This window comes from Drechmeria coniospora, chromosome 01 (genome assembly GCF_001625195.1).
Source record: "Drechmeria coniospora strain ARSEF 6962 chromosome 01, whole genome shotgun sequence".
NCBI classification, from domain to species: domain Eukaryota; kingdom Fungi; phylum Ascomycota; class Sordariomycetes; order Hypocreales; family Ophiocordycipitaceae; genus Drechmeria; species Drechmeria coniospora.
The window spans coordinates 2,783,771-2,808,926 of NC_054389.1; the positions used below are offsets into that span (position 1 = coordinate 2,783,771).

The 25,156-nt window shown below is 54.8% G+C and overlaps 4 protein-coding genes and 1 pseudogene across 4 annotated transcripts; 2 read left to right on the forward strand and 3 right to left on the reverse strand.

Annotated features, from left to right (window-relative positions):
- Positions 1-229: 229 nt before the first annotated feature.
- Positions 230-2,272, reverse strand: DCS_00745 (uncharacterized protein; the record flags this gene model as incomplete). Its single annotated transcript, XM_040798082.1, has 3 exons — positions 230-807; positions 882-1,223; positions 1,318-2,272. 3 exons carry the CDS (start codon positions 2,270-2,272, stop codon positions 230-232), a joined length of 1,875 nt encoding a protein of 624 aa, XP_040658965.1.
- Positions 2,273-4,309: 2,037 nt separating this feature from the next.
- On the reverse strand, positions 4,310-6,136 carry DCS_00746 (pentatricopeptide repeat protein; the record flags this gene model as incomplete). The annotated part of the gene is made up of 1 exon (XM_040798083.1): positions 4,310-6,136. The coding sequence occupies one exon, from the start codon at positions 6,134-6,136 to the stop codon at positions 4,310-4,312; it is 1,827 nt and encodes a 608-aa protein (XP_040658966.1).
- Positions 6,137-7,517: 1,381 nt separating this feature from the next.
- On the forward strand, positions 7,518-7,955 carry DCS_00747 (annotated as a pseudogene).
- A 397-nt stretch (positions 7,956-8,352) lies between these two features.
- On the reverse strand, positions 8,353-14,043 carry DCS_00748 (fatty acid synthase subunit alpha; the record flags this gene model as incomplete). The annotated part of the gene is made up of 3 exons (XM_040798084.1): positions 8,353-8,463; positions 8,516-13,455; positions 13,512-14,043. 3 exons carry the CDS (start codon positions 14,041-14,043, stop codon positions 8,353-8,355), a joined length of 5,583 nt encoding a protein of 1,860 aa, XP_040658967.1.
- A 3,634-nt stretch (positions 14,044-17,677) lies between these two features.
- Positions 17,678-24,042, forward strand: DCS_00749 (fatty acid synthase beta subunit dehydratase; the record flags this gene model as incomplete). The annotated part of the gene is made up of 2 exons (XM_040798085.1): positions 17,678-22,900; positions 22,957-24,042. The coding sequence occupies 2 exons, from the start codon at positions 17,678-17,680 to the stop codon at positions 24,040-24,042; spliced, it is 6,309 nt and encodes a 2,102-aa protein (XP_040658968.1).
- Positions 24,043-25,156: the final 1,114 nt, after the last annotated feature.

Genomic DNA, 25,156 nt, shown 5'->3' on the forward strand with positions numbered 1-25,156 from the left:
GAAAGAAAACATGTGTCTATTTGCATTCCCCGTGCATGTCAGTACATACCCGACACTGTACGCCCAACGCCAGGGTAGCACGTTCGCGTCCGCCTGATGCGCGCATGACGTATATGCCATCGGCGTTCGTCCATGCCGACTCACCCGGCGCACGAGGTTGAGCGGTGCCATCATTATGTGACGCAGCGCGTGGTTGCCATCTCCAGCCAAAAGCTGATGTGCCATCTATTTACTCGCCAGAAACGGCAAACTTGCTCAGGGCACGTAGGCGAGCACCGTAAAAGTACAGCAACCAGATGCCGATGATGCCGATACAGCTCAGGCCGCCTAGCAGACTGGTACCCCGGGCGACGCCGAGGTGATCAAAGAGCGGGCTGGCAAAGAGGACACTTCCGCAGGCGAGAGCGCTGCGGAAGAAATCATTTGCCGCGAAGAGGCTGGCGGCGTATTGTGGGTAGCTGAGGGGAACGTAAATGAAGATGCACTGCATGACGATGAAGCAGGTGGCTCCGTAGATGGTGATGCCGATCGTCGGTACGATCCAATGAACTGACGGCCGCGCTGTCCAGGCAAAGAGAAACAAGCCGATGGTCGGGCCAAAGGCAGCGCCTAGAGCAGGTACGAGGCGGTCCTCCTGGGCGGAAAGGCCGAACTTGACGATGCGTGGGTTGACATAGAAGTAGAGGTAGCCACAGTAGATGACGACGCCGATGATGCACGAGATGAGGATGCAGAGGAAGACAAGGCCAATCTGGCCCAGGTTCATGCCGTAGTAGACGGGGTAGACGAGCGGGAACACCTCGAAGACTGTTTTCATAAGGGGAGAAGGAACCGAGGTCAGCGAAAGAACTTGCCGGTCACCGGTGGGCTGGAGGACTCACAAGAGTAGTATATGGCGTAGATGATGGCAGTGTAAATCTGCACAAACAACACGGCGGGATCCTTGATGGTGATCTCCATGGGCTTGATGAGGGCGTCGAAGAAGATGGAGGAGACCTTCATGTTGCGCTGATCGATCTCGCTCTGAGACATGAAGCGCTCGTTGCCCGTGAGCTTGCGGAGGCGGCGGGCGCGATAGTACAGGATGGTCGGCGTGCTTGTCTCGGGCAGCAGGATGAACATGGCGAGCAGGATGGGGGCCGAGGCCCAGATGGACTCGAAGAGCGACCATCGCCAGCCCATGACGGGGACGGAGAAACCCGAGAGGAGCGGACCGAGAGCGGCTGGAAAGAGAAAGCGTGGTCAGTGAGCAATCCGAGAGTCGAGGCAAGCAAGCAGGGGGCGAGGGCATGGGGGAGAAGGGGGAGCTCGGCTTACGTCCACAGTAGGCGGCAGAGACCCAAGCGACCATGGCAAAGGGCAGGGCCATCAAGCTGTACATGTCGCCCAGCGAGGCGCCCCCAGAAGCCAAACAGGGCGAGCCGAAGAAGGCCTGGAGAAAGCGAAGGACGAGGAGACCGGCGAATGTGGAGGCAAAGGCGGTGGGGATGGAGAGGACGACGAAGAGGAACATGGTGATGATGTAGACGGGGCTGCGGCCGATGCGCGGGATTTCGCTCAGGGGCGAGAAGACGAGGGGTCCGATGCCGTAGCCAAGGACGTAGAGAGACAGGCCGAGGGTGGCCTCGAGCTGGCTGACGCCGAACTCCTCCATGATGCCATACGTGGAGGACGTGTAGATGGCCGAGGTGGCGTAGACGACGAAGGTATAGAGACAGATGATGACGCTGATGAGAGCACGCTTCCCGTTGGACCAGTTGTGGGGGTCGTCGGGGTCATCCGAGTAGTACCAGTCGACGAGGATGGCGCCGTCCTTTGTGCGCCGGGGCACGACAGGCAACGACTGTGTCTTCTCCATGGCGTGAAGCTGCTCGGCCTCGAGCCGTGACTCGGAAAAGGCCGGGGTGTCGACGGTGGAGGTGGTGCGATGAAGCTGCAGCTGCTGCGGGCCATGCTGCTCGTGGGCATCGCTTGATGCTGATGTTTGTGTCGAGGAAGATGAGGGATCTTGATCAGGGCCGTCGTCACGATTGTCACGGTTTTCCTGGCGGCCACTCATGGAGGACGAGGAGGCGGAAGACGAGTTTGCAGTGCCCGCCCCGGGGTCAACGTTGGCGTCGACCCCTCCGCCGCCTTCTAGGCTGTCGAGAAGCTGCTTCCAGGGCTGGGGGAGGACAAAATCCGGCCGCTCTTCGGGGTACTGAAGATATCTGTTGCGGGTGGCCCAGCGGATGAGCTGCCCGAGAGGGGCATCGCGGATCAAGGCAGCCATCAAGTCGACTCGGCAGCGGCTGGTGATACTGGCACGTTCTGTGTCACCTTCGCACCTGCCGAACGAGGTTTGCGAGTCACGCCGTGGCGAATCGTTCTTGCCAGTTTGCGACGGACGCGGCTACCGGTGAGGCAGAGTACTGAGCAGGAACGACAAAGAGATGCTCCTCCCTGAGGAGTATGGCACGAACGCTCAAAGGTATGGATATGATGTCTACTCGCTATCTAGGGAAAATCTACACCAGTGGCAACGGAACAGAGGTATATATAAATAAACGTCTATACGCACGCACAAGTAAGGAAGTACACGAAGAATGAGCTGCAAAATCTAGGCCCATCTCGCATAAGCTTCCGTTTGGTTGGAAGGTGACTACAAGAAGGAGCTGATTGCGCAGGGCGAGCGGTTGAGGATGTGTTTGTCAGCCTGGCTGCTTCCAGCAATAATGGGCGAGGACCGCCGCCTCGTCCACGGACATCCGTGGCATCGCGCCCGCACCAGCGGCGCTTACTTCAGCCCACCAACCCGCTAGGCTGTTAGCCAGCTCGCCACGGCTCGGTAATTACTATGTCGTGCGCAATTGAAACGGTCCTTCTGGCGGCGTCGGTTCGCGGCTCCAGCGGGACGGAGCGGATCCAATCGCTGGAATAGGAGGTTGGACGTGACCTTGGACACTCGCTTCGTCCCTCCTCTGTCACCACCGAGTGGCTGGTACTTACGATCATTACCTACCAGCTGTGCTCTTGACTCCTTCTTTGCCTACTAGGTACTCGTAAGTATGAATAGCTTGTAGCTAGCAAGTGAACTTATGGCACTTCGCACCAAAGACGTTGAGTTGAATGGTACCGTCCTGTACTCCGTACATTAATACATACCTGCTGTGTCTAGGCACATACTTCAAACTTGTAGGGACAGACGTCCACCACGAATAGGTAGGCACCTACCAACACACGAGACGTATAATTACTTCATGCTCGAGACTGAACTATATATGCATACTTGCTGTACGGAGTAGATATGGAGTAGATATGGAGAAGATACGGAGTAGATACGGAGTATGGAGTAGTATTAGGCCGTTACGCAACGCGATGTGATGGATCACTAGTGATGATCCGACAGCGCTACTTGAGTACGTACTGTACTAACAGGTAATACTTGCGCAGATCATTAACTCGCACTAGTTGGTGGTGGCTGTCTGCCTATCTGGGCACTTGTAAGTGCCTGGCGTTACGTCTATCACATACTAGAACGAAATACCACCTGCGCCCTACATTGGCACGTGCATGCTTGCACGGCATGTACTCCGTACTCGCACTGATTACCAATGTTTCAAAGACCCATACTGATAGGAATGTAACAAGTAATAATTATTACTATCTTGATACTGTCAAGTACCGTACCTCGCTCCTAGTTCTTCTCAAGTAGTGCCATGGTAGCACCCGATGAGTTGCACTTATCGCTCAGTCGCCATGGATCCGTCAGTTCCGTACGTGTAAACCAATTATAATCCTCCTCACAATGACGCCATCGCGCACGAAATTCGATCTCGCGGATGCTTGTCTGCCTTCTTCTCACCTCGAATGTAGGTAGTATTGATGATCAGGTAGCCAAGTAGTCGTCACGGAGCGAGCTCTAGCGAACATCTGGTACCCACCAGTTTCATGGTACCCGTTGACATCATCACCTTCTATCCACCACCTAATTGTAGTGTGTCACCTTGCCGTCGTTTCTCATCCTCGGATGAAACCCGCCTGATGTATGGAGAATGTGCTTGTGTGTGTAAATGTAGGTATGCATGCTCCATGCACGTGCGTTTGGATGCATGTACATACGCGTACATAAATGTAAGCAGCTCTGCGTATGCCTCGCCACAGTCATGTCGGACACGGATGGTGATGATATCGACATCCGACCAACGATGATGCCATGCAGACCAACGTAGCCAGGCACTTGGGCAGCCGCCACCGCAAGTACAGAGACGTGGTGTCGGATCCAGACACGGACACCGCAGACGAGCCTGTCTGCTCTGCTCTGGTCTGCTCAACTCTTCGCCGATGCAGCGCCAACTTCCTTCCGCTGGGCCGCCCGCCTCGCCAGCCGCGACTGCTGCAGCACCCTCTGCACGGTTGATCTCGTCTCGATACTGCTCAGCTTGTCCACAACGTCCCAGATCCGACCATCCTCGCAAGCAACCGCCTGTTCGACCAGCGCCTTGACCCACGTCAGCTCCTGCTCGCCGGTAGCGGACGAAGCAGACGCCGACACCGCCTGTGCCGCGAACCGAAACGCAAGATCCATCTGCCCGGCCTCGGCGCAGGCCGAGATAAGCCTTGCGTACTCTCGTGGGTAGCGCACCGGGTCGTCTTCCTCGGTAACGTTGCGCATGTAGTCTTGCATCAACCTGTTCCTCGTTTCGCCGTCCCGGGAGTGCATGATGAGAGCCTGCATCGCTCGGGCACCTGCCGGCTCGCCGCACAGATGCACAACGTCGCCGTAGAGATCCATCGCCCTTTCGCCACCATGAATTTCCGCCGTCGCCTCCAACACCAGGTCGACCACGGCTGCCGGTGCTTGGCCGCCAATGTCCAGACTCCTGAGGGCCGACTCGACATCGCCGATGAGTTTCGGCTTGCGCCTCATTGCCGCATGCATTGCTCGCGTGTTCCCACGCCCGATGCAGATGCCGTTTCCCTTCATGATGCAGAGGACGCGCAACGCGCCTACCATGTCGCCGCTCTTGACGAACGACTCGGCTACCGCCTCGTAGTGGTAAGCCAGAACGCGGGTCCTCTGGGCAATCATGTCGAGCGCTTCCGTCGCCAGAGAAGCATCGCCGTGCCGCGCCGCCGTCGCCAGCACGTTTTCGACAATGCCGTCGGGAACCTGCAGCGGGGAGCCCTTGACCGTGCCGTTCCAGCAATAGACGGTCCCTGCGTGGTGGAAATACCTGCTGCAGACATCCAAAGCGTAGTGTAGAAGCCTTGGGACCGCGCCATCCGAAGGCAGCAGCATCTTCCTGCGACGGAGAAGCTGCATCATCTCGTCCACGAAACCTAGCTTGCCGAAGACCATGATGAAGATATCATACGTCCACCCTTCGACTGGACTTTCCTTCTCCAACAACCTGGCGTACGCCAGCTCGTATTGTCCATCGCGCAGCAGGCCGAGCACCACACTCTGCCTCGAGGAAGTATCGACCGTAAACCAGAATTCTTGCATGACGGCTAGTATCGACTGGCGTAGGACGTAATCCGGGTGATTGGCGAGGACTGCCAACGCGCTTCGGCACATGGCCTCGGTCGGCTTCATTCCCAGGACGGATATGTCGTCGAGGAGCCTGCGCATCCCCTTCGCGGAACCCTTGGGCTCGATCATGGCGTCCATGATGCATTCGTAAAGGAGAGGGCTCGCAGGCTGACCTCGGACTTCGAGCAGATGGCGGACGAGCTGGATGATCCGTCCATGGCGGTCAATGTCTTGGCCATGGTAGCTCCAGCCTCGAGGGTCACGCATCGCCAGGAGGGCACCGATGATGTCTTCCACCGGTGAACCCATCAGGGTCGCCTCGGTTGGCGACGTCGGACCAAGAAGACGGTCCTCCCAGGCGGAACGTCGCCCTGGCGCTCCATGAGGCGCCGCAGATCGAGTTGCCGTCGCAGAACCCGCTCCGGCCATGTCGACCGTCCCGCCCGTTCTAATTGGCGTCGCTGCATACCGCCGACGCTGCCTCAGCCTCGTATGGACGTCGTGAATAGGATGCGCGAGCATGGGGTGTGCGGACGCGTCGGCATGTCGCAGCGCAATCCTGTGGGCTGCTGGGCACAAGCCGTGCCGCAGTCCATCATACATCCATTGACTAACGCGCATGGTCGCCCATCGCGCCTCGCCCGGCGCTGTTGTCTTGAAAAACGGGTTCTATGAGAGCTTGTGGACGCAAACATGACAAGATCTGTGCAGCGGATGGCACACAGCAATCTATGAGGCTGTAACAGTGTGTGTACAAGAAACCACTACCAGTGTGGAGTCCGTCCATGTACTCCGTACCAACTGTGCAGAGGAGGACTACACCTACTCCGTACGGAGGAAATTACTGGTACATGCATTACTTTAATCCGTACGGAGTACGAAGTACTTTAGACAGCAATTCCCTGTTATTTCATACTACATCCGTGCAAGGTACTCATGTAGGCACTTATTATACTACATCAATACTTGCATGTACAACTAAGTAAGGTCAACATCCATACAAGGTACTCACGTAGGTATTACTTACGGAGTACTATACTGCATCAATACTTAAGTACATGTACAACTACTAAAGTAAGGCCAACTGGCGGAGGGTTGACAGTCGCGTGTAAGGCTTTCACTCGCCTCCACAAGTAAGTACATGTGCATGTACAGTACATGTACAAGTACTAGTCAGAACCCAAGTATTATTAATCAATTACTCCTTACGGAAGTACTGCACATATATTTATCCAGTATACTCCTACGGAGTACGGCAGACCTGTATGTGTATATGTGTGATATGCAGCTATCGCGATAGCTACATATCCCACTTAACCGTCCCCACGCAACGTCAAAGCACTATGAGTTATGTTGAGTGTTGCAAGCATGCTTATGTACGCACTAGTGTAACCACTAGTAATGTCCAAGTACGAGTTCTGCGTGCGTCACAGTGCTTCAGCTCAAATCAACGCCAAGAGACCAGAACCAGTACACATTACCCAGACACATACATACTCGCACCTCTCGACCTCGCCGCAGACGCACGCCCTGCCACTGCAAACCTTGCATCGTGTGAGCAGGAAATCATGGTACGAGGCTGTCTGAACCCTTGATGCGATGGACATGTCCTGGAGCCACCAGACCAGAGAAACTAATTTTCCACTTGCTTCAATCCCAGCTGCCTCTAGGCCTGCTCAACGCCGCCCAAGGCCATCCTATGCTCGTCGAGCTGAAGAATGGCGAGACATTCAACGGGCATCTTGTCCAGTGCGACACGTGGATGAACCTCACCCTCAAAGAGGTGGTCCAGACCAGTCCTGTATCCCCCCCCCCCCCAGCCTTCCATTTGTCCCCACCCCACGGGAAACGGGAACTTGGCCTTTTGAATCCAGTAAGGCTAACATGATATATTTCAAATAGGATGGAGGCAAGTTTGTGCGGTTAAAAGAAGCATATATCAAGGGCAACAATGTGAGCAGGGCCCTCGCAGCTTACTCACCCATCCAATGTACTGATATAGCTCAGATCAAATATCTCCGAATCCCTCCCGAAATCATCGACAAGGCCACCGAATTGCAAAATCGCCCACAGAGCAATTATAGGGGTGGCAGAGGTGGCGGATATTCAAGAGGCGACCATGGCGGAGGTCGCGGCACTGGAGATAGAGGGAGGGGGAGTCGTGGAGGAGGCCGAGGTCGCGGCAGAGGAAGAGGTCAATGACCTGGCCGGAGGGAATTATGGTTGGTCCCATGATTCAATGCCGTTGCATACCATGTACTATCTCGACCATCGCGTCATAAAGCATTGGGCCGACTGCGTCAAGGAGGGTAAGCCTCGCTGGAAGGGGGAACACCGCATGAGTTCGAGGACTTTCGCTCTTGTGATGCCGTGCATGATGGAGCTCAAAATGCGCCCGCATGCTACCTCTTCGAGGTTTCCACGACTCGGATCGTGCTGATGCATCATCGAGCAAGCATCGGTATTCTAGCCTTTCGCATTACCAGCGGCAGGCCTCGACCCAACATCCCTATATACCTTCTTCGGTGGCCCTTGGTCATGAGATACACGTATCAGTACCATTCTCTCAAGATTACTTCAAAGTTGCAAACTTTTCAAACAATATCATGGTACATTAAACGTGAAGTACTGTCTACTGATTGCGAAGAATCACTGATGCAAGCCACTCTTTTGAAAGCATCCTCTAAGCCATATTCCCCCACCAATCATCGAGTTAGTTCACTTGCAGAACCAAAAACTACTCCCAAGTCAACGCCGGAAACCGCATCCCATTGAGCTGCCAGGTCTACCAAACCCATGCTGCAATGCATACTGAACACTGCTAGCTACATCCCAGTCTAAAAGGTGGCAACGGCCACGGCGACAGCCTGGCTGTCGGAGTGGGAGATGGACAGCGTAATATTCTTCACACCAGCTTGCTTCGCAGCAGCAGCCGCTGTGCCATGGAGCTGTTTCAATGTTAGCTGCTGCGACAAACTAGCGTTACATGGCCATGCTTACCGAGACAGCAGGTGCGCCGTTTTCGTCACGCAGAATTTCAATGTCCTTCATCGCCGCGCCGGCACCCTTGCTGGCAACACCGAGAGACTTGAAAACGGCCTCCTTCGCACTCCACCGGCCAGCGAAGGAGCTTTGTGGGCTCGGGGCCTTTTGGCAATACTTGATTTCCTCCGCCGTAAAGTTGCGCTCCAGGAACACGTCGTTGTCAATATTGACAGACGATATATGCTCGATGTCAACGCCAACCTTGCTGTTCTTGTTGGCCACCTTGTGAGCCAGCGCTTCCATGACCTTCTGAGTCTCTCCGACCCTGGAAGCCGGCACAATCTTCTCGGACTGCTTCATGAAATTGGCAGAATATTTGAGCTCAGATGTCGCCGTTTCGGAGACGCGAGCATCGGGGTTCAGAAGCACACTGCTCAGCTGCTCGTCGGAATACGGGGAGTTTGTCTTGGCCACGAAGAGGCTGTTGTTGATGAGACCGTTGTGGAAGAAACGGTAGGCCTTCTTCTGCCGTGCTTCCACTTTGGCGCAGTATTCGTCGTAGCTTCGCTCGTCGAGCGTCGCGTACAGATATTTGGGGTGGATACCAATGGCCTGCGCACCCTTTTGTCCGAAGCCAAAGGATGTGACGGAGAAGGCCTTGATGCCATCCGTCTGGATGCTGCGGCTGGGGTACACGATGAGGTCGTACTGTTCCATGATAGGATCGACATTGTCGGCATTGCGATTGCCAGGAACCAAGCCGGTATTAAGAACCTGCAGGCAGCCGTTCATCATCCAAGCACCCGCAGCACCCTTTGGATGACCAGTGAGGTACTTCTGGAAGATTCCGAGCACGGCGTTGCCCTTGCTGCGTCCGAGATGGCGAAGCTGCTGGCAAATAACCGATGACTCGTTCTTATCGTTCGCTTTGGTAGAGGTGCCATGGAAGGAGGCAACGCCAAGATCGTCGATGGTAAGACCCCAGGTGGCGAGGGCACCACGAAGTGGAGCGATGCTGGTGTCGCTCTTCCAAAAGTTGTTGCCCATACTTCGAAGGAGCTCCTTTTCTTGGCGAGCGGCTTCCTTTTCAATATGCGCGATGCGGTCGTGGGCGTACTCCTTCTCATCAAAACAGGTACCCTGAGCCTTCATTGCATCAATCTCTTCGTGCACAAACTCCAGCTCGGATTCCTGCCATTGCTTGATGTGCCTCTTGCGAATCTCAATCTGGCGGCGGCGGTAATCGATGTTCAGCAGGGGCGATGGATACTTGCCGGCATGCTCGCGGGCCGTCGTGAGCACACCCTGACCAGGGGCCGGAACAGAACGACCAATCTTATCAGATGCGGTCGTGGTGAGAGCCAAGATGCCGTAGATCGGAACACCCATGTCGAGGGCCAGCTTGGCCGTCATGATAACCTGAATACCACAGCCCTGGGACTCCATGAAGCCGTTCCTGGTGGTGGTGGTGGGGCGGGACATCTCCTTCGGGGTTCGACCATGTGCCAACTCATCAACGGTATTGCTTGTCGCCTTCATGTTGGCAAACTCGTACGAGCCTTCTTCGCCAAAGTCATCAAATCCACCCACGAAGCAAACACGAGCCTTGCCCTCCATGATGGTTTCATACCCAATGTCCACCGACTCCACCGCAGTGGCGCAGGCACCAACAGGTGTCTTGATGGGTCCCGACGAGGAGATCAGCAGCATGTTCACCCAAGCGGCCATCGTGTTGATGAACGACTCCTGGAGGATATCATTTTGGAGAGGTTTGTCAAGGAAACGATCCTTATGCATCCCGCGGAGAGCAGCAGCGCCACCCATGCCGGATCCGACGCAGTTGCCGACTTCGGAGACGTGAACATACTTGTAGAACTCGTAAGGGTCGGTTATGCCGCAGGAGAGGAGCGCCTCGGCAGTAGAGACCAAGAGGAAAAGAGTGACAGGGTCGACTTGCGAGATGATGTCCTCCGGGATGCCGTATCGTTTGGCGTCCCAGCCGGTCGGTATCTGACCTGCGACGAGGCGATCGAAGCGGAGAGCCTTGGGGATCCAGAGCGACGCACCCTTCTTCACGCGGATGGTGTACTCGCCGCTGTCGGGAATCTCGAATATCTCGACCTTGTCGCCATGCTCGCGTCGGAACTCTTCAGCAGTCTCCTTGGAAGCCTCAAAGGGCTCGAGGTCTTCTTCAATGACGACCTCGTGAAGCAGCTGCTTCTTGTTGGGGTCATATCCGTCAAACAGCTCCGGCTCGATTAGGCGAATACCCGAGTGCTCCAGGATGAACTTCTCATACTTCTGCTTAATGTCTTTTTCCTCGACTGGGTCACCAGTCTTTGCATCGACCCAGCCGGAGTACGGCTTACCCTTCAGTGGGCCCTTGTGGTTCTTGATGAGGCCCATGATCCAGGCCATCTCGACGCAACCTTCAAGAGAGAACTCGCCATATGCCTCCATCTCCCATCTGGTACGAGAGTTGCCCCAAGGGCCGACTTCCGCGAAACCGGTGATGACGACGACCTTTTCGAGGTCCACCATACCCTTCAGCTTTTCATTATGGGGGGCAATCTCGGTCTTCCAATCTGGCCGCGTGGGGAAGTCGAATTTAATGTTGGCGCGTGGGTCAACCGTCTTCTTCTTGTAAAGAGCCTCCGATTGGGCACCGTTGACAATGGTGTTTTCAATGGCGCTCTCCTTGGCGACGGCCTTGCGGATCTCGCTTGTTTCCATAATATCCTTGCGGAGTTTCGTCATTGCCTCGTTCAGGTTGGGGATGAACTGGAGGCCACCATTGAGATCGGCAAAGACTGGTTCCGACTGGCAGAGGTCCACAATCGAGGGTGACATGAGACCCAGCAGGTTAAAGGCCATCTCCTGCTGCGAGAAAGTGCGGACACCGAACGCCTCGACGCCTTCTGCAACAATGTTGTTGCCAGACATGAGACCAGTGCCACGGGTCCAACCGATGACGGCACCACAGACGGTGAGGTAGTTGGCCCAACTCTCCGAGTACCACCGGTTAAAGAGCGTCTCAAGCGCGAGCTTGGACTCGGAGTAGAGACCGTCGCTGCCAAAGGTACCGTGGTTCGGAGAAAGGGGGAGTACAACCTGGGCGGGCCGAGTCTCGAAACCCCTCTCAGTCTTCTGCATCTTGACGCATCCCAGGAGGCGGATAAGGTTGGTGAGCATGATGCGGTGAGCAAGTTCGGACCTCGAGTCGATGCTGTCGATCTGACGGCCATTCTCCGAAATAGCGGCAAACGGGACAATGAAGTCCAAGTCCCAACCGAGACCATTTTTGGTATCGTAAATATAATCAACCAAACCTTCGACGTCTTGCTTGCTGCCCTGGTTGAAGGGGACGACGACAATCTGAGATCCGCGCGAGCCATAGCGGGCATACATGGACTGGTAGTACTCCGTAACCTCTCTCGAGAATCGGCTGGTGGTAACTACTACCTTGGCACCGCCGCTGATGAGGCCCTGCAAAACTTCCGCGCCGATCGAGCCGGCGCCGGCGCCAGTCATGAGCACGAACTTGCCCTGGTAGGTAACGCCAGACTTGGCGGCATCTTCCAAGCAGTTGAGGTAAGCGGCAGTAAGCTTTTTGCTGTAGTCCCAGCCGTGCAGAGTCTTGCGCTTGAGATGCAAGAAAGGAATCGTCTCCACCTTGCCCTTGTTGCTGGAGGCTTTGATGCTGGTCTTCTTGTTCTTCCCGTTCTCCTTGGGAATGATCTGGCTCTGGTTCATGGCAAGAGAGCGCAAAACATCTCCGTACAAGGACTTGATCTCCAGTTGGGACGTCTTGGACATCTTGTGCTGCTGCTTGATGAGCCTGTAAATGCGCTGCAGGTCACTCTGAACCTTGGTGCGGTTGCCATATTCAGAAATCTTGCCACCCTCCGCCATCTGCTGAACATAATGCTCGAGCTTTCTGCAGCTGGCCCGGGGGACTTCTTCGTAGTTCAAGTTACCCCGCGCATCGACGGTGGTGCGGGGACCAGTGGGAATGGCCACGTCCTTGTAGTGGGGAGGCACATCCAAGACATCCTTACAGTTCTCGATGAGCTGCTGGCTGAGCTCTTTGGCAAGCTTATAGGTCTCTCCACGTTCGGTGGGGCAGTTGTCGATGTGATACTGCATGAAGTCGAGGAGTTTGGGGTTCGATCGGTTCATGAGGCGGATGCACTGGCTGACGATCTCACGATCGACGACCTGCAGCCTGCCGAAGATGATGTCGAAGTACATGCTAAGGGCATCCTGTCGGGCCCAGTTCCACGACGAATCGTATGTGCGAGCTTTGAGGGGGCTGAAGACGGGCTCGATGCCCGAAGCGTAGAAGTCGCCATGTTCGGCTGTCCACAAGTCGAGTTGTGTCTGCAGAAGCTTTTCCGACTTTTGAGAGTTGATGAAGGCCTTGTCGCCGGAGCGTAGGTCCATCTTCAGATAGCGCGCAAAAAGCTCCAGTTGCTGCTTGAACAGAGCCCGTTGGTCCTTGGTGAGGGCATCGATGGCGGCAGGATCCATCATCATGCCGGCGCCAGAACCACCGGACGCGCCATCGGCTGACGCGGTGGACAGACTGATTCCGGCGTTAACGGCGTACTTTTGAGTGACATCGTCCAGAAAGGCCTTTGCGTCGGCCTCGGAGCCAAGACGGGCTGCGGGTTCCATTGTGAGGGAGAGAAGCAACGCTCCGTCTTGCCTGCCGGAGCCAAGACCCCATCTCGTCTCCAGATATTTTCTAGCGGCTGTGATGTTGAAGCCTCCCGGCATCTTGGAGGATATCAACCTGGCAATAAGGGACTGAGACTGCTTGCCCAAGTTGCCGTTGAATGTTGCCTGCATGGCGGCACCGAGTTCATCGAGGGGAGTATCCTCCGGCTTTTCGGGAGTGGATCCAAACTCCTTGCCGAGATCACCAAGAATTTCGTTCTGAAGAGTGGACTTGCCTACAGAGCCAAGCGTTAGAACCAGACTGTTGAAAGAGATGGATGGAGTAGCCTACCTCCAACAAGATCTTTGATGGCCTTGCCGAGGGGAACGTCCAGGAGTCCTTTCTTGAGCTTTTGCGCTATCAGGGCCCGAACAATGTCGATAGCTAGAACGGGCTCATCAGGAACCTGGGCCGCAGGACCCGAGCTGGGAGGGGGAAGAGCAGCTGCTGTTGGGGCGGCCGCAGGGACAGCTCCTGTCGCCGGTGTGGCCACGGAAGCATCGCCGGAAGACTCAGCGGCGGCTTTGGGCTCGTCCTCGACCGGATCAACATCGTAGTAAATCTCCTTTGCGTCCTTGTTGTAACATAGGATTTGGCGTTGGACTGATTTGGCGGCGTCATACGCTTCGTACTTTGAGGCCAGAGTGCGCTTAGCCATCACACCGAGCGTATCTGCCGGGCCGATTTCGACGATGCGCTCGGCGGTCCTCTCGGCGAGGAAGACATCTTGGGTTTCAATCCATCTGACAGGGGAGGCAAACTGGTATGCAAGAAGCTCGACGAGCAGGGTGTGAGCGAGGTCTTGCTCGACTTCGGGACGCATCTTGACGGTCAGGTTTCGACAGATTTGGTACTAGGTTCTGAGATGATGAATTGAAAGTCGGAGAGCCGCTGCTTGCGGATGGGACGTCTGGGCACCAGCCAGCCAATCTATTTTCGCAGGATACCTTAATGCTCGGATCTGAGGCAAGCTTGGGAAAGGCTAGTAGGAAGGGGGAGAGATGCTCGACGGAAAAGGTGTGATTGAAAAGACGAAGTAAGTGAGGATTTGCCCAAATCTCCTCTTACAAACGGCAAATCGCGAAATGGAGTGATACGGGAGACAGATTCTGGAGTGGTCGGTAGAGCGGATGGTGGAGCGGCGATGGGAAAGGATACACGTACACACACGCGTTGAAAGCCCGGACTACCTGCTGTGTGTACTTGCTGTACAGTAAGTACGTTAGGTGTAAGTAAGTACAGGTGAATGGCGACCAACTAGGCACAGCAACGCAAGCCAACGGTCGTAAAAGTACGGAGTACCTCGATCTTGTTGAACCAGGTAGTCCCACCAACAAAAGGGTACACCCAAAAAAATTGGGGGACATACAGTATCTCGACTCGTAAGTTTCGCATGGGTCTGGAGCCGCCAGGGCGTGCACAGTTGGTGGGCTCCCAACCACATTTGCCCGCTAATCCAAACAAGGCAATGGCGGGATAATGCAACCCACGTCACTTGGTGCTCCCGGTCCAAGTTGTCAAACCCAAATGCCGTGCATTAGCGTCTGGGAGAAAAAGGGGAGTTCAGGACAGACAGAGTACGGAGTCCTCCGTACATCGATACATGTACATATAATTACAAGTACATGTACTTGTACTACACCACAACGCGACAAGCCAGGTGATAGTGCTGGGGATAGTACTAGTAAATAGGTGTACTGTACTTAGCTGTACTGGTACTCCGTACTCACAACGTCCACTGAAACTCTTCGTGCAGTAATTACGGAGTATGATTTCAGCACTATTAATCCACGGCCTACCTGCGAGTACCAATTACAGCATACACGTTCAGGGGTTCGATGGAAGTCCTGTAAGTTCGCGGGCTTGTGTCGCTTTGCTCTCAAGTGCCAAAGTGTGCTGCAATAGAAGCGGCAAGTTCAGGCAGCTCACTCGTCCTGGGAATTACTGCATTACTCGTAATCCGTCAATGTACGGAGGACTCAAAGCACATTCACGCCATGAAATGTCATGGCTAGCGATGAGCCACACCTACAGTAGTTGTAAGTAAATAAGTAATTGCATAAAGGGATCAGCAGTGACGGACAGAGGTACGCTGTGGCATGCAAAGCGGAAATGGGTTCCGAGTACGTACCCAGGTACCGTCCACCTATTGCGATGTATTGTTCGAGACTTTGGGCCTTACAGTAATATCTGCTTGTGTCTCTAACGGTGAGAAGGCACAATGTAACTGATACATCGAATTGTCGCCGTTCGTGTGCATGTACATATCTGTCGCTCGATTGCTCCGCGATGGCTGAGCGGCTTTGAAAGGTACTAGTAAGGAAGGACAAATCGCAAACCATTCGCAGTGTGCAGGTAACTTGTACTAGTAAGCATTTAAAGTTGGCATGAGCGCCCTACGGAGTACTACGGAGTGCATTTGAACGTTGCAACCTACGGGTGCATGTATGGGTACTAGGTACCCTGCACAATTTCAAGTACTTACGGACGGAAGGATGCAACGTTCAGGCACGTGGCGTACCTGTATATCCCTTAATATAGACAGGCACATGTGTGCAGGCAGGCACATGTGTGCATTCTACATAGCACACCTACTCCGTACTTACTGACTTGACTGTACTTAATTGTACTTATGTACGTGTACAACTGCTACATGTACAGTCCTTCGTACAGTACTCCGTAAGTACATGATGTACGTCAGTACGAATGAGTGCCGTGGTCTACTTACCTTTGTAAGGTTGTAGATATTAATAATACTTGTACTTACGTACAAAGGTAGCAAGTATACCGCTGACCTTGGTCGGACCGCAGGAATCGGCTAGAATCTTGAAATCGCATATGAAATGGTTGACTATTGCGGATTCTTCATGAACAAAGAATGATGCATATTATTTTAGAAGCAATTATCCATACACACTGGTTGAACAAGCGCACGACGCAGCCAGGTATGAAGGCAAGGGAACAAACCACTTGCTGAGTCGCATTCAATATTTGCCCCCTTTTCAATGCCATGCTCCCAGTCTTGGGAAGCAATAGTGGAGGTCACCGTTAAATTCAGAGTTGTACTTGCAAGTCAAGTACTTACCATTCTCGCCTATGCGTCACCGTTCATGTACACGTAGTACGAGTAAGAAGGATCATGGAAAGTGCCAATTGAATCGCAAGTACGTCATCCCATAAATCGACTGACTACTCGTTACAGTACTGGCGTATCTAGCCAGAATCACAAAGTTCAATAATGGTGCCACAAAAATATTTTATCTCGGTTAAAAGTCCGAAGCAAAAAGCCTCTAAGAAATTGGAATATCTGGTCTGCTTGTTGAGTGATATCTCTTTCTGCGATTCGATCGATCAAATCATGGCTGATGCTGTGCCCTCATCTCTTGTCCCTCTGTGCCTAACGGTCGCAGGGAATGGTCGGGGAACGTACGATTCAGTTTTTCAGCACTACGAGTACTTGGTCATTCGGTAGCTTGTACATGTATTCTTGTGCATTGGTGTGAAGGGGGTGTTGCGTCACCAGGATCCAGGTACGTCTCACTGCACGCGCTATACCTGTGTCATCCATGTACTAGATACCTTGCTATCAGGTATACTCCAAAGTACGTTGTAACTCGTTTAGTATTCAGTACTTCGCTCGCAGGTATTCTGATTACGAACCCTATGGTACTTAGGTAGGTACCTAGGTACGTGGGAAAGGTACCAGGACTCAGGTACAGCCTACCTACCTAAGTATGGGCCCAAGTCCGATTACAATTACAGGGGCCGGCCTCACTTTGCTGGGAACCCTGCTCATGGTGGTGCGGCATTGGTCGCTCCCCAACAGAACTAAAAAATTTGGCGAGACGCTTCGAGCATCCGTTCGATGCAGCCACTTCCACTTGACCCGCCGATGGACTGCCGACTTGCCAGCAAACGTCGACTGCTCTGGTACTCGCAAGGCCCAGGACCTCCGTACCCGATGTACACGTTGGTTGTTGACATGCGGCTCGCGGATTCCGCTCAGTCCTGACAACCCTTGACCCGAAATTTCTCCTCTGCCTCACTTATACGTTGATCAATCTCGTCTTCAACTTTCGACCGAGCCCCTACCATCGCCCGAGACCCTCCCTTTCCTCATAATCGTCACAACCATCTCCCTTGATTTTGTTTCCCTTTCCATCAAGCTCGCTGGTGTTGCAGTGCGCTTGCTCTGACCGAAGCTCGTCTATCCACTCCGTCGTGTGGTTCATCTCTCCAGTTGAGGACGAACGGCTGCGCATTGACTGCCTCCTTTCCAACTCCTGGTGCACCTCACGCGCGACAGCATCAAAGCTATTTCATGTCCTGGAGTTTGCTCAATTAGTTGGTATTACCCTCCGCTTTCCTGTACCCTGCGGCCGCCATTCTTCGCACCCGCGCCTGCTGACCTCGAATGACGCGGCAGACTTGCTTGATACCCTGCTCGATCCATCATCATGTACGGCACTGGAACCGGCCCTCAGACGGGCATTTCCACTCCTAGATCCAGCTCCTCCCTCCGGCCGCTGACGCTCTCCCACGGCACCCTCGAAACATCCTTCCTCATCCCAACCAACCTTCACTTTCACGCCTCTCAGATAAAAGACCGCTTCGTCGCAAGCTTGCCCGCCGCCACGGACGAGCTGGCTCAGGATGACGAGCCGTCCTCCGTTCCGGAGCTCGTCGCCCGATACCTCGGTTTCGTCGCCCGCGAGGTCGAGGAAGGGGAGGACGACGCGCAGGGCTCGTACGAAGAGGTCCTCAAACTTGTCCTCAACGAGTTTGAGCGCGCGTTCCTCCGCGGCAACGAAGCCCACGCCCTCGCTGCCACCCTCCCCGGAATCGAATCAAAGAAACTCGAGGTTATCCGCAGCTACTACCTGGCTCGGGCAGTTTCCAACCGAACGATAAAGCCTCACGAATCCGCCTTGCTACGCGCTGCCGGCGACGGGACCGCCCGTGTCTACACCATTTTTGGCGGCCAGGGCAATATTGAGGAGTATTTCGAGGAACTCCGTGAACTGTTTCAGACGTATCCCAGCTTCGTTGGCGAGCTCATCACATCTGCGGCCGAGCAACTCCAGACGCTGTCAAAGCACCCTGGTGCAAAGAAGATGTTCCCCAAGGGCCTAGACATCATGAACTGGCTTCAGCACGCGGACTCCACGCCGGATGTTGATTACCTCGTCTCGGCGCCCGTCAGCTTCCCCCTCATCGGTCTCGTTCAGATGGCACACTACGAGGTGACTTGCAAGGTCCTTGGCGTTGACCCTGGCCACTTGAGGGAATGCATCGGCGGCACCACAGGCCATTCCCAGGGCATCGTCATGGCTGCCGCCAGTGCGGCTGCGGACTCCTGGGATTCGTGGCGAGGAATCATCAGCTCGACTCTGACGATTCTGTTCTGGATCGGTACACGAAGCCAGCAGGCCTTCCCCACCACCTCGATGACACCAACCATGTTGCGAGAGTCCATGGATCATGGCGAGGGCAGTCCCACTCCCATGCTCAGCATTCGAGACCTGTCCCAGCAAGAGGTTCAAAAGCACATCGACGCCACGAACCAGTATCTCCCTCCACATCGCCATATCAGCATATCCCTCATCAACAGTCCTCGCAACCTTGTCGTGACGGGCCCTCCCACCTCCCTCTACGGTCTGAACTCTCAGTTGCGGAAGGTCAAGGCCCCCACGGGCCTCGACCAGACTCGCGTTCCTTACACTGAGCGCAAGGTCCGTTTCGCCAACCGCTTTCTCCCCATCACCGCACCGTTTCACAGCAAGTACCTCTCCGAGGCTACCGCCATGATTGATGAGGACTTGAAAGATGTGAGCATCGACTCCAGCTCGCTGGGCATCCCTGTCTTCGACACGAATACTGGCAGAGACCTCCGAGCCGAGGTCAAGGGCAATGTTGTGCCGGCTCTCGTGCGCCTCATCACGCGCGACCCCGTTCACTGGGAGAAAGCCACCGTCTTCCCTTCTGCATCTCACATCCTCGATTTCGGTCCTGGCGGCGTCTCCGGTCTTGGTGTTTTGACGAGCCGGAACAAGGAGGGGACTGGCGTTCGCGTCATCTTGGCTGGTGCCGTCGATGGCACGATTCCTGAGGTTGGGTACAAGCCCGAGCTCTTCGATAGGGACGAAGAGAACGCCGTCAAGTACGCCAACGATTGGGTTAAGGAATTTGGCCCTCGCCTCGTCAAGACTTCAAGTGGCCACAAGTACGTCGATACGAAAATGAGCCGACTTCTTGGCTTGCCTCCTGTTATGGTGGCGGGCATGACACCCTGCACGGTGCCGTGGGACTTTGTCGCTGCCACGATGAACGCAGGCTACCACATCGAGCTTGCCGGTGGCGGCTACTTCAATGGAAAGCGGATGACGGAGGCCCTTGCCAAAATTGAAAAGGCCATTCCCGCTGGTCGCGGAATCACGGTCAACCTGATCTATGTGAACCCTCGAGCCATGGGCTGGCAGATCCCCCTGATCGGAAAGCTACGTGCTGAGGGTGTACCGATTGAGGGGTTGACCATCGGTGCTGGTGTCCCCTCGATCGAGGTTGCTCAGGAGTACATTGAGACCCTCGGCTTGAAGCATATCTCCTTCAAACCCGGCTCCGGCGAAGCCATACAGGCGGTCATCAACATTGCAAAGGCCAACCCGAGCTTCCCCGTCATTCTCCAGTGGACTGGCGGCAGAGGGGGTGGGCACCACTCCTTTGAGGATTTCCACCAGCCTATTTTGCAAATGTACGGTCGGATCCGACGCCAGGAGAACATCATCCTCGTAGCCGGCAGCGGCTTTGGCGGTGCAGATGACACGTACCCCTACATCACCGGTGACTGGTCCAAGAAGTATGGCTATCCCCCGATGCCCTTTGACGGCTGCCTGTTTGGCAGCCGCATGATGGTTGCCAAGGAAGCCCACACGAGCAAGAATGCCAAGCAGGCCATCATCGACGCCCCCGGCCTCGAGGACAGCGACTGGGAGAAGACCTACAAGGGTCCGGCCGGAGGAGTCATCACTGTGCGATCTGAGATGGGCGAACCGATTCACAAGCTGGCCACTCGCGGCGTAAGCTTCTGGGCGGAGATGGACAAGAAGATATTCAGTCTGCCCAAGGAGAAGCGGGTTCCCGAGCTTAAGAAGAACCGCGAGTACATCATTAAGAGGCTCAACGACGACTTCCAGAAAGTTTGGTTTGGCTGCAACAAGGCTGGCAAGGCGGTTGACCTGGAAGACATGACTTATGCCGAGGTTGTTCGGCGACTTGTTGACCTGCTCTTCGTGAAGCACCAATCTCGATGGATCGATCCGTCCTTCACCAAGCTGACGGGTGACTTCATCCACCGTGTCGAGGAGCGCTTCACGACCCAAGCTGGGAAGCCGTCGCTGCTTCAGACCTACGCTGACCTAGACGAACCTTTTGACGCTGTCGACCGGATCCTAGCCAATTACCCCGAGGCTGAGGTTCAGATTATCAACGCGCAAGATGTTCAGCATTTCTTGCTCCTCTGCATGCGACCTGGTCAGAAGCCTGTGACGTTTATCCCCGCCCTGGATGAGAATTTTGAGTTTTTCTTCAAGAAAGATTCCCTGTGGCAATCCGAGGACCTCGACGCGGTCATTGACCAAGATGTCGGGCGTACTTGCATCCTCCAAGGCCCTACCGCGGCCAAGTTCTCCACCGTCATCGACCAGCCTATTCAGGAGATCTTGGACGGCATTCACGAGTCTCACATCGACTCCCTGTCGAGGGATTACTATAACAACGACGAGAGCTCCATCCCCGCTGTCGAGTATTTCGGTGGCAAGCTTGTCGAGTCGGAGATTCCTCTCGACGTTGAGGGCCTGACGGTCAACTACGATACCCACAAGAACACCTACCGCCTGTCGTCCTCCGCAACCAGTGCGATGCCATCGATCGACTCTTGGCTGTCTCTGCTCGCCGGCCCCAATCGCAACTGGAGGCACGCGCTGCTCATGTCCGACGTCGTTGTCCAGGGCCAGAAGTTCCAGACAAACCCCATGCGACGCATCTTTGCGCCGGCGCGGGGCTTGTTTGTGGAGATTCAGTATCCCAATGACCCCGCCAGGACAACCATCGTCGTCAAGGAGCAGCCGAGACATAACCAGTATGTGGATGTCATCGAGGTCAAGTTGACGGGCAAGAGCGAGATTCTGGTCAACCTTATCAAGGATACGAATGCGCTGGGAAAGCCGGCCGCCTTACCCCTCAAGTTTGTCTACCATCCTGAGGCCGGCTATGCTCCCATTCATGAGGTCATGGAGGACCGTAACGATCGCATCAAGGATTTCTACTGGAAGGTGTGGTTCGGCAAGGACCCCCTCAATCTTGATGCTTTGGTCACTGGCGTTTTCGATGGTGGCCGCACGACCATTACCAGCGAGGCCATCAACGACTTCGTCCATGCCGTCGGCAACACGGGCGAGGCGTTCGTAGATCGGCCGGGCAAGGTCGTCTACGCTCCTATGGATTTTGCCATTGTCGTTGGCTGGAAAGCCATCACAAAGCCCATATTCCCGCGCACCATCGACGGCGACCTGCTGAAGCTCGTTCACCTCTCCAACCAGTTCCGCATGATCCCCGGGGCCGAACCGTTGAAGAAGGGTGACGAGATCCACACCACAGCCCAGATCAACGCCGTTCTGAACCAGGACTCGGGCAAGATGGTCGAGGTCTGCGGCACCATTACCCGAGGTGGAGAGCCGGTCATGGAGGTCACGTCGCAGTTCCTCTACCGTGGCAACTATCAAGACTACGAGAACACTTTCCAGCGCAAGATCGAGACGCCGGTACAGGTTCATCTGGCGACGAGCAAGGACGTGGCGGTGCTTCGATCGAAGGAGTGGTTTGCCATGGATGAGATTCCGACGGAAATCGACCTGCTGGGCCAGACCCTGACTTTCCGCCTGCAGAGCCTCGTTCGCTACAAGGACAAGAATGTTTGCAGCAGCGTCGAGACTCGCGGGCAAGTCTTGCTCGAGCTACCGACCAAGGAGGTTATCCAGGTTGCCAGCGTTGACTACGAGGCGGGCGAATCCCACGGGAACCCTGTCATCGACTACCTCGAGCGCAACGGCTCGCCTCTCGACCAGCCGATCAACTTTGAGAATCCGATCCCGCTGAGCGGCAAGACCCCCCTGCAGCTCCGCGCGCCAGCGTCGAACGAGACGTACGCTCGCGTTTCGGGCGACTACAACCCTATTCACGTGTCCCGCGTCTTCAGCGGGTACGCTAACCTCCCGGGGACGATCACGCACGGCATGTACTCGAGCGCTGCCGTCCGAAGCCTAGTGGAGACGTGGGCCGCCGAGAACGACATTGGTCGTGTCCGAAGCTTCCATGCTCAGCTGGTTGGCATGGTTCTGCCCAACGACGACATCTCGGTCAAGCTGCAGCACGTGGGCATGGTTGCCGGCCGCAAGATCATCAAGGTCGAGGTCAGCAACACCGAGACGGAGGAGAAGGTGCTTCTTGGCGAGGCTGAGATTGAACAACCGGTGACGGCATACGTGTTCACCGGCCAAGGTTCGCAGGAACAAGGCATGGGCATGGAGCTGTACGCCAGCAGCTCGGTCGCCAAAGAGGTCTGGGACCGAGCTGACAAGTATCTCCTCGACAACTACGGCAAGTTTCCACCCGCATCGCATCGGGTGCGTGAACGATTGGCTAACACGGTACAGGCTTCTCCATCACGAACATTGTCAAGAACAATCCCAAGGAGCTCACGATTCACTTTGGTGGGCCCAGGGGAAAGGCCATCAGACAGAACTACATGGCCATGACGTTTGAGACGGTGGCCGCGGACGGATCCATCAAGTCGGAGCGCATCTTCAAGGAAATCAGCGAGAGCACGACGTCATACACGTACCGGTCGCCGACGGGCTTGCTGTCGGCGACGCAGTTCACGCAGCCGGCGCTGACGCTGATGGAGAAGGCCAGCTTCGAGGACATGAAGGCCAAGGGTCTAGTGCCGCGAGATAGCACCTTTGCCGGCCACTCGTTGGGCGAGTACTCTGCGCTGGCGGCGCTCGCCGACGTGATGCCGATCGAGTCGCTGGTTTCCGTCGTCTTCTATCGTGGCTTGACGATGCAGGTGGCTGTCGAACGGGACGCCACCGGACGTTCCAACTACTCGATGTGCGCCGTCAACCCGAGCCGCATCTCCAAGACGTTCAACGAGGAAGCGCTGCAGTTTGTCGTCAACAGCATCGCGGAAGAGACTGGCTGGCTGCTCGAGATTGTGAACTACAACATTGCCAACATGCAGTACGTGTGCGCGGGCGACCTCAGGGCGCTCGACACACTGGCCGGGGTGACCAACTTCCTCAAGAAGCAGCAAATCGACATTGAAGAGATGCGAAGCAACATTGAGGAGGCCAAGGGAGCTCTGAAGGAGATTATCCGCGGGTCCGCCGAGGCGACGTTGAAGAAGCCGCAGCCATTGGAGCTGGAGCGAGGCTTCGCGACAATCCCGCTGCGAGGCATCGACGTTCCTTTCCACTCCACCTTCCTTCGGTCGGGTGTCAAGCCTTTCCGGTCCTTCCTGCTGAAGAAGATTAACAAGACGACGATTGACCCGTCGAAGTTGGTCGGGAAATACATTCCCAACGTGACGGCCAAGCCGTTTGCATTGACGAAGGAGTACTTTGAGGAAGTCTACAAGCTCACCAACTCGCCCAAGATCGGGGCAGTCCTAGCGAACTGGGACAAGTACGTCGGGGAGGACGATGGCAAGGCCGGCAGCGACAGCGGCGCATCTGTCGAGTTTGAGGGACCAGGCGCGGCGGCATGATGAGGAGTTGAAGGGAGAAAAAAACTGAAATTGCCGGGATCACGAGCTTGGGTCGGCGCTGTTGTTTTCGTTGTTTTATCTTTTTTTGGGGGGGGGGGTTATGTTTTCGCGTTCCTTCTGTTCCCCTTGGACAACTTGGAAGGACTCATGTTCAACACGGTACGAAAATTGATATTAATTCACTGCATGCCATATACATGTATGTACTATCGTACATGTGTACTTGTGTATTATCGTACATGTGTGTGTATTATCGTACATGTGTATGTATTATCGTACATGTGTATGTATTATCGTATATGTGTATGTATTATCGTACATGTGGATGTATTATCGTAGGTGTGCACCGATTGAGATGGCGATGACCGACTCGTATGCCGATCCGATGGCTGCCACTCGTCTTTGCGGACGGCCAAACGAGGGATGATAGAGAGGGTGGCGGAGGTGTCCATGAAGAATCGATGGTATGACAACCTAGCTGTGTTCGCAGCTGGAAAGGGTGAACTGCGTCCTACGAGCAAGGTACTCCGTAGAGAGTCTGCATTGCACATGCGTCGAAGCACATGTACAAACTGTGTACGAGTAGTACAAGAACAGTACAAGTATAAGTATGGAGTAGTTGTACTCCGTTCTCCGTACGAAAACCAGGAATAATACTGTACTTCCAGGTGTACAACGTAGTTGCAAGGTAATAGTTGTACAGTAGATAAGAGTAAGAGTAAGCGAGTGTACTTATTGTGCAGGTACTTGTAGATAATACTTGTAAGTATTTGCTTGCAAGTACAAATGCAACAAGGCGGTACGCCGTACTAATTAATACTTACTGTGCACACATGAAGTCCGACGGAGTACTTATAAGTACTAACGCTGGGAACGGATGCGGCAGAAACCAGCGCACCGGAACTTGCATTGCGTCGGTTGCCGGCGACCACCGGCGCTAGGAGGAGGGTGAGATGGGTCAGGATCCGAAGGAATGATACTACCCAAGTAAGTAGGCACTTGTACTTACTTACAACTACGACAGTATGCCTTCGGTGCACATGTACTTGTATTGGAGAGCAAGCACAACACAACGCTTTAGTACAACCACGAATTAAACATTGTAGTTGTAAGT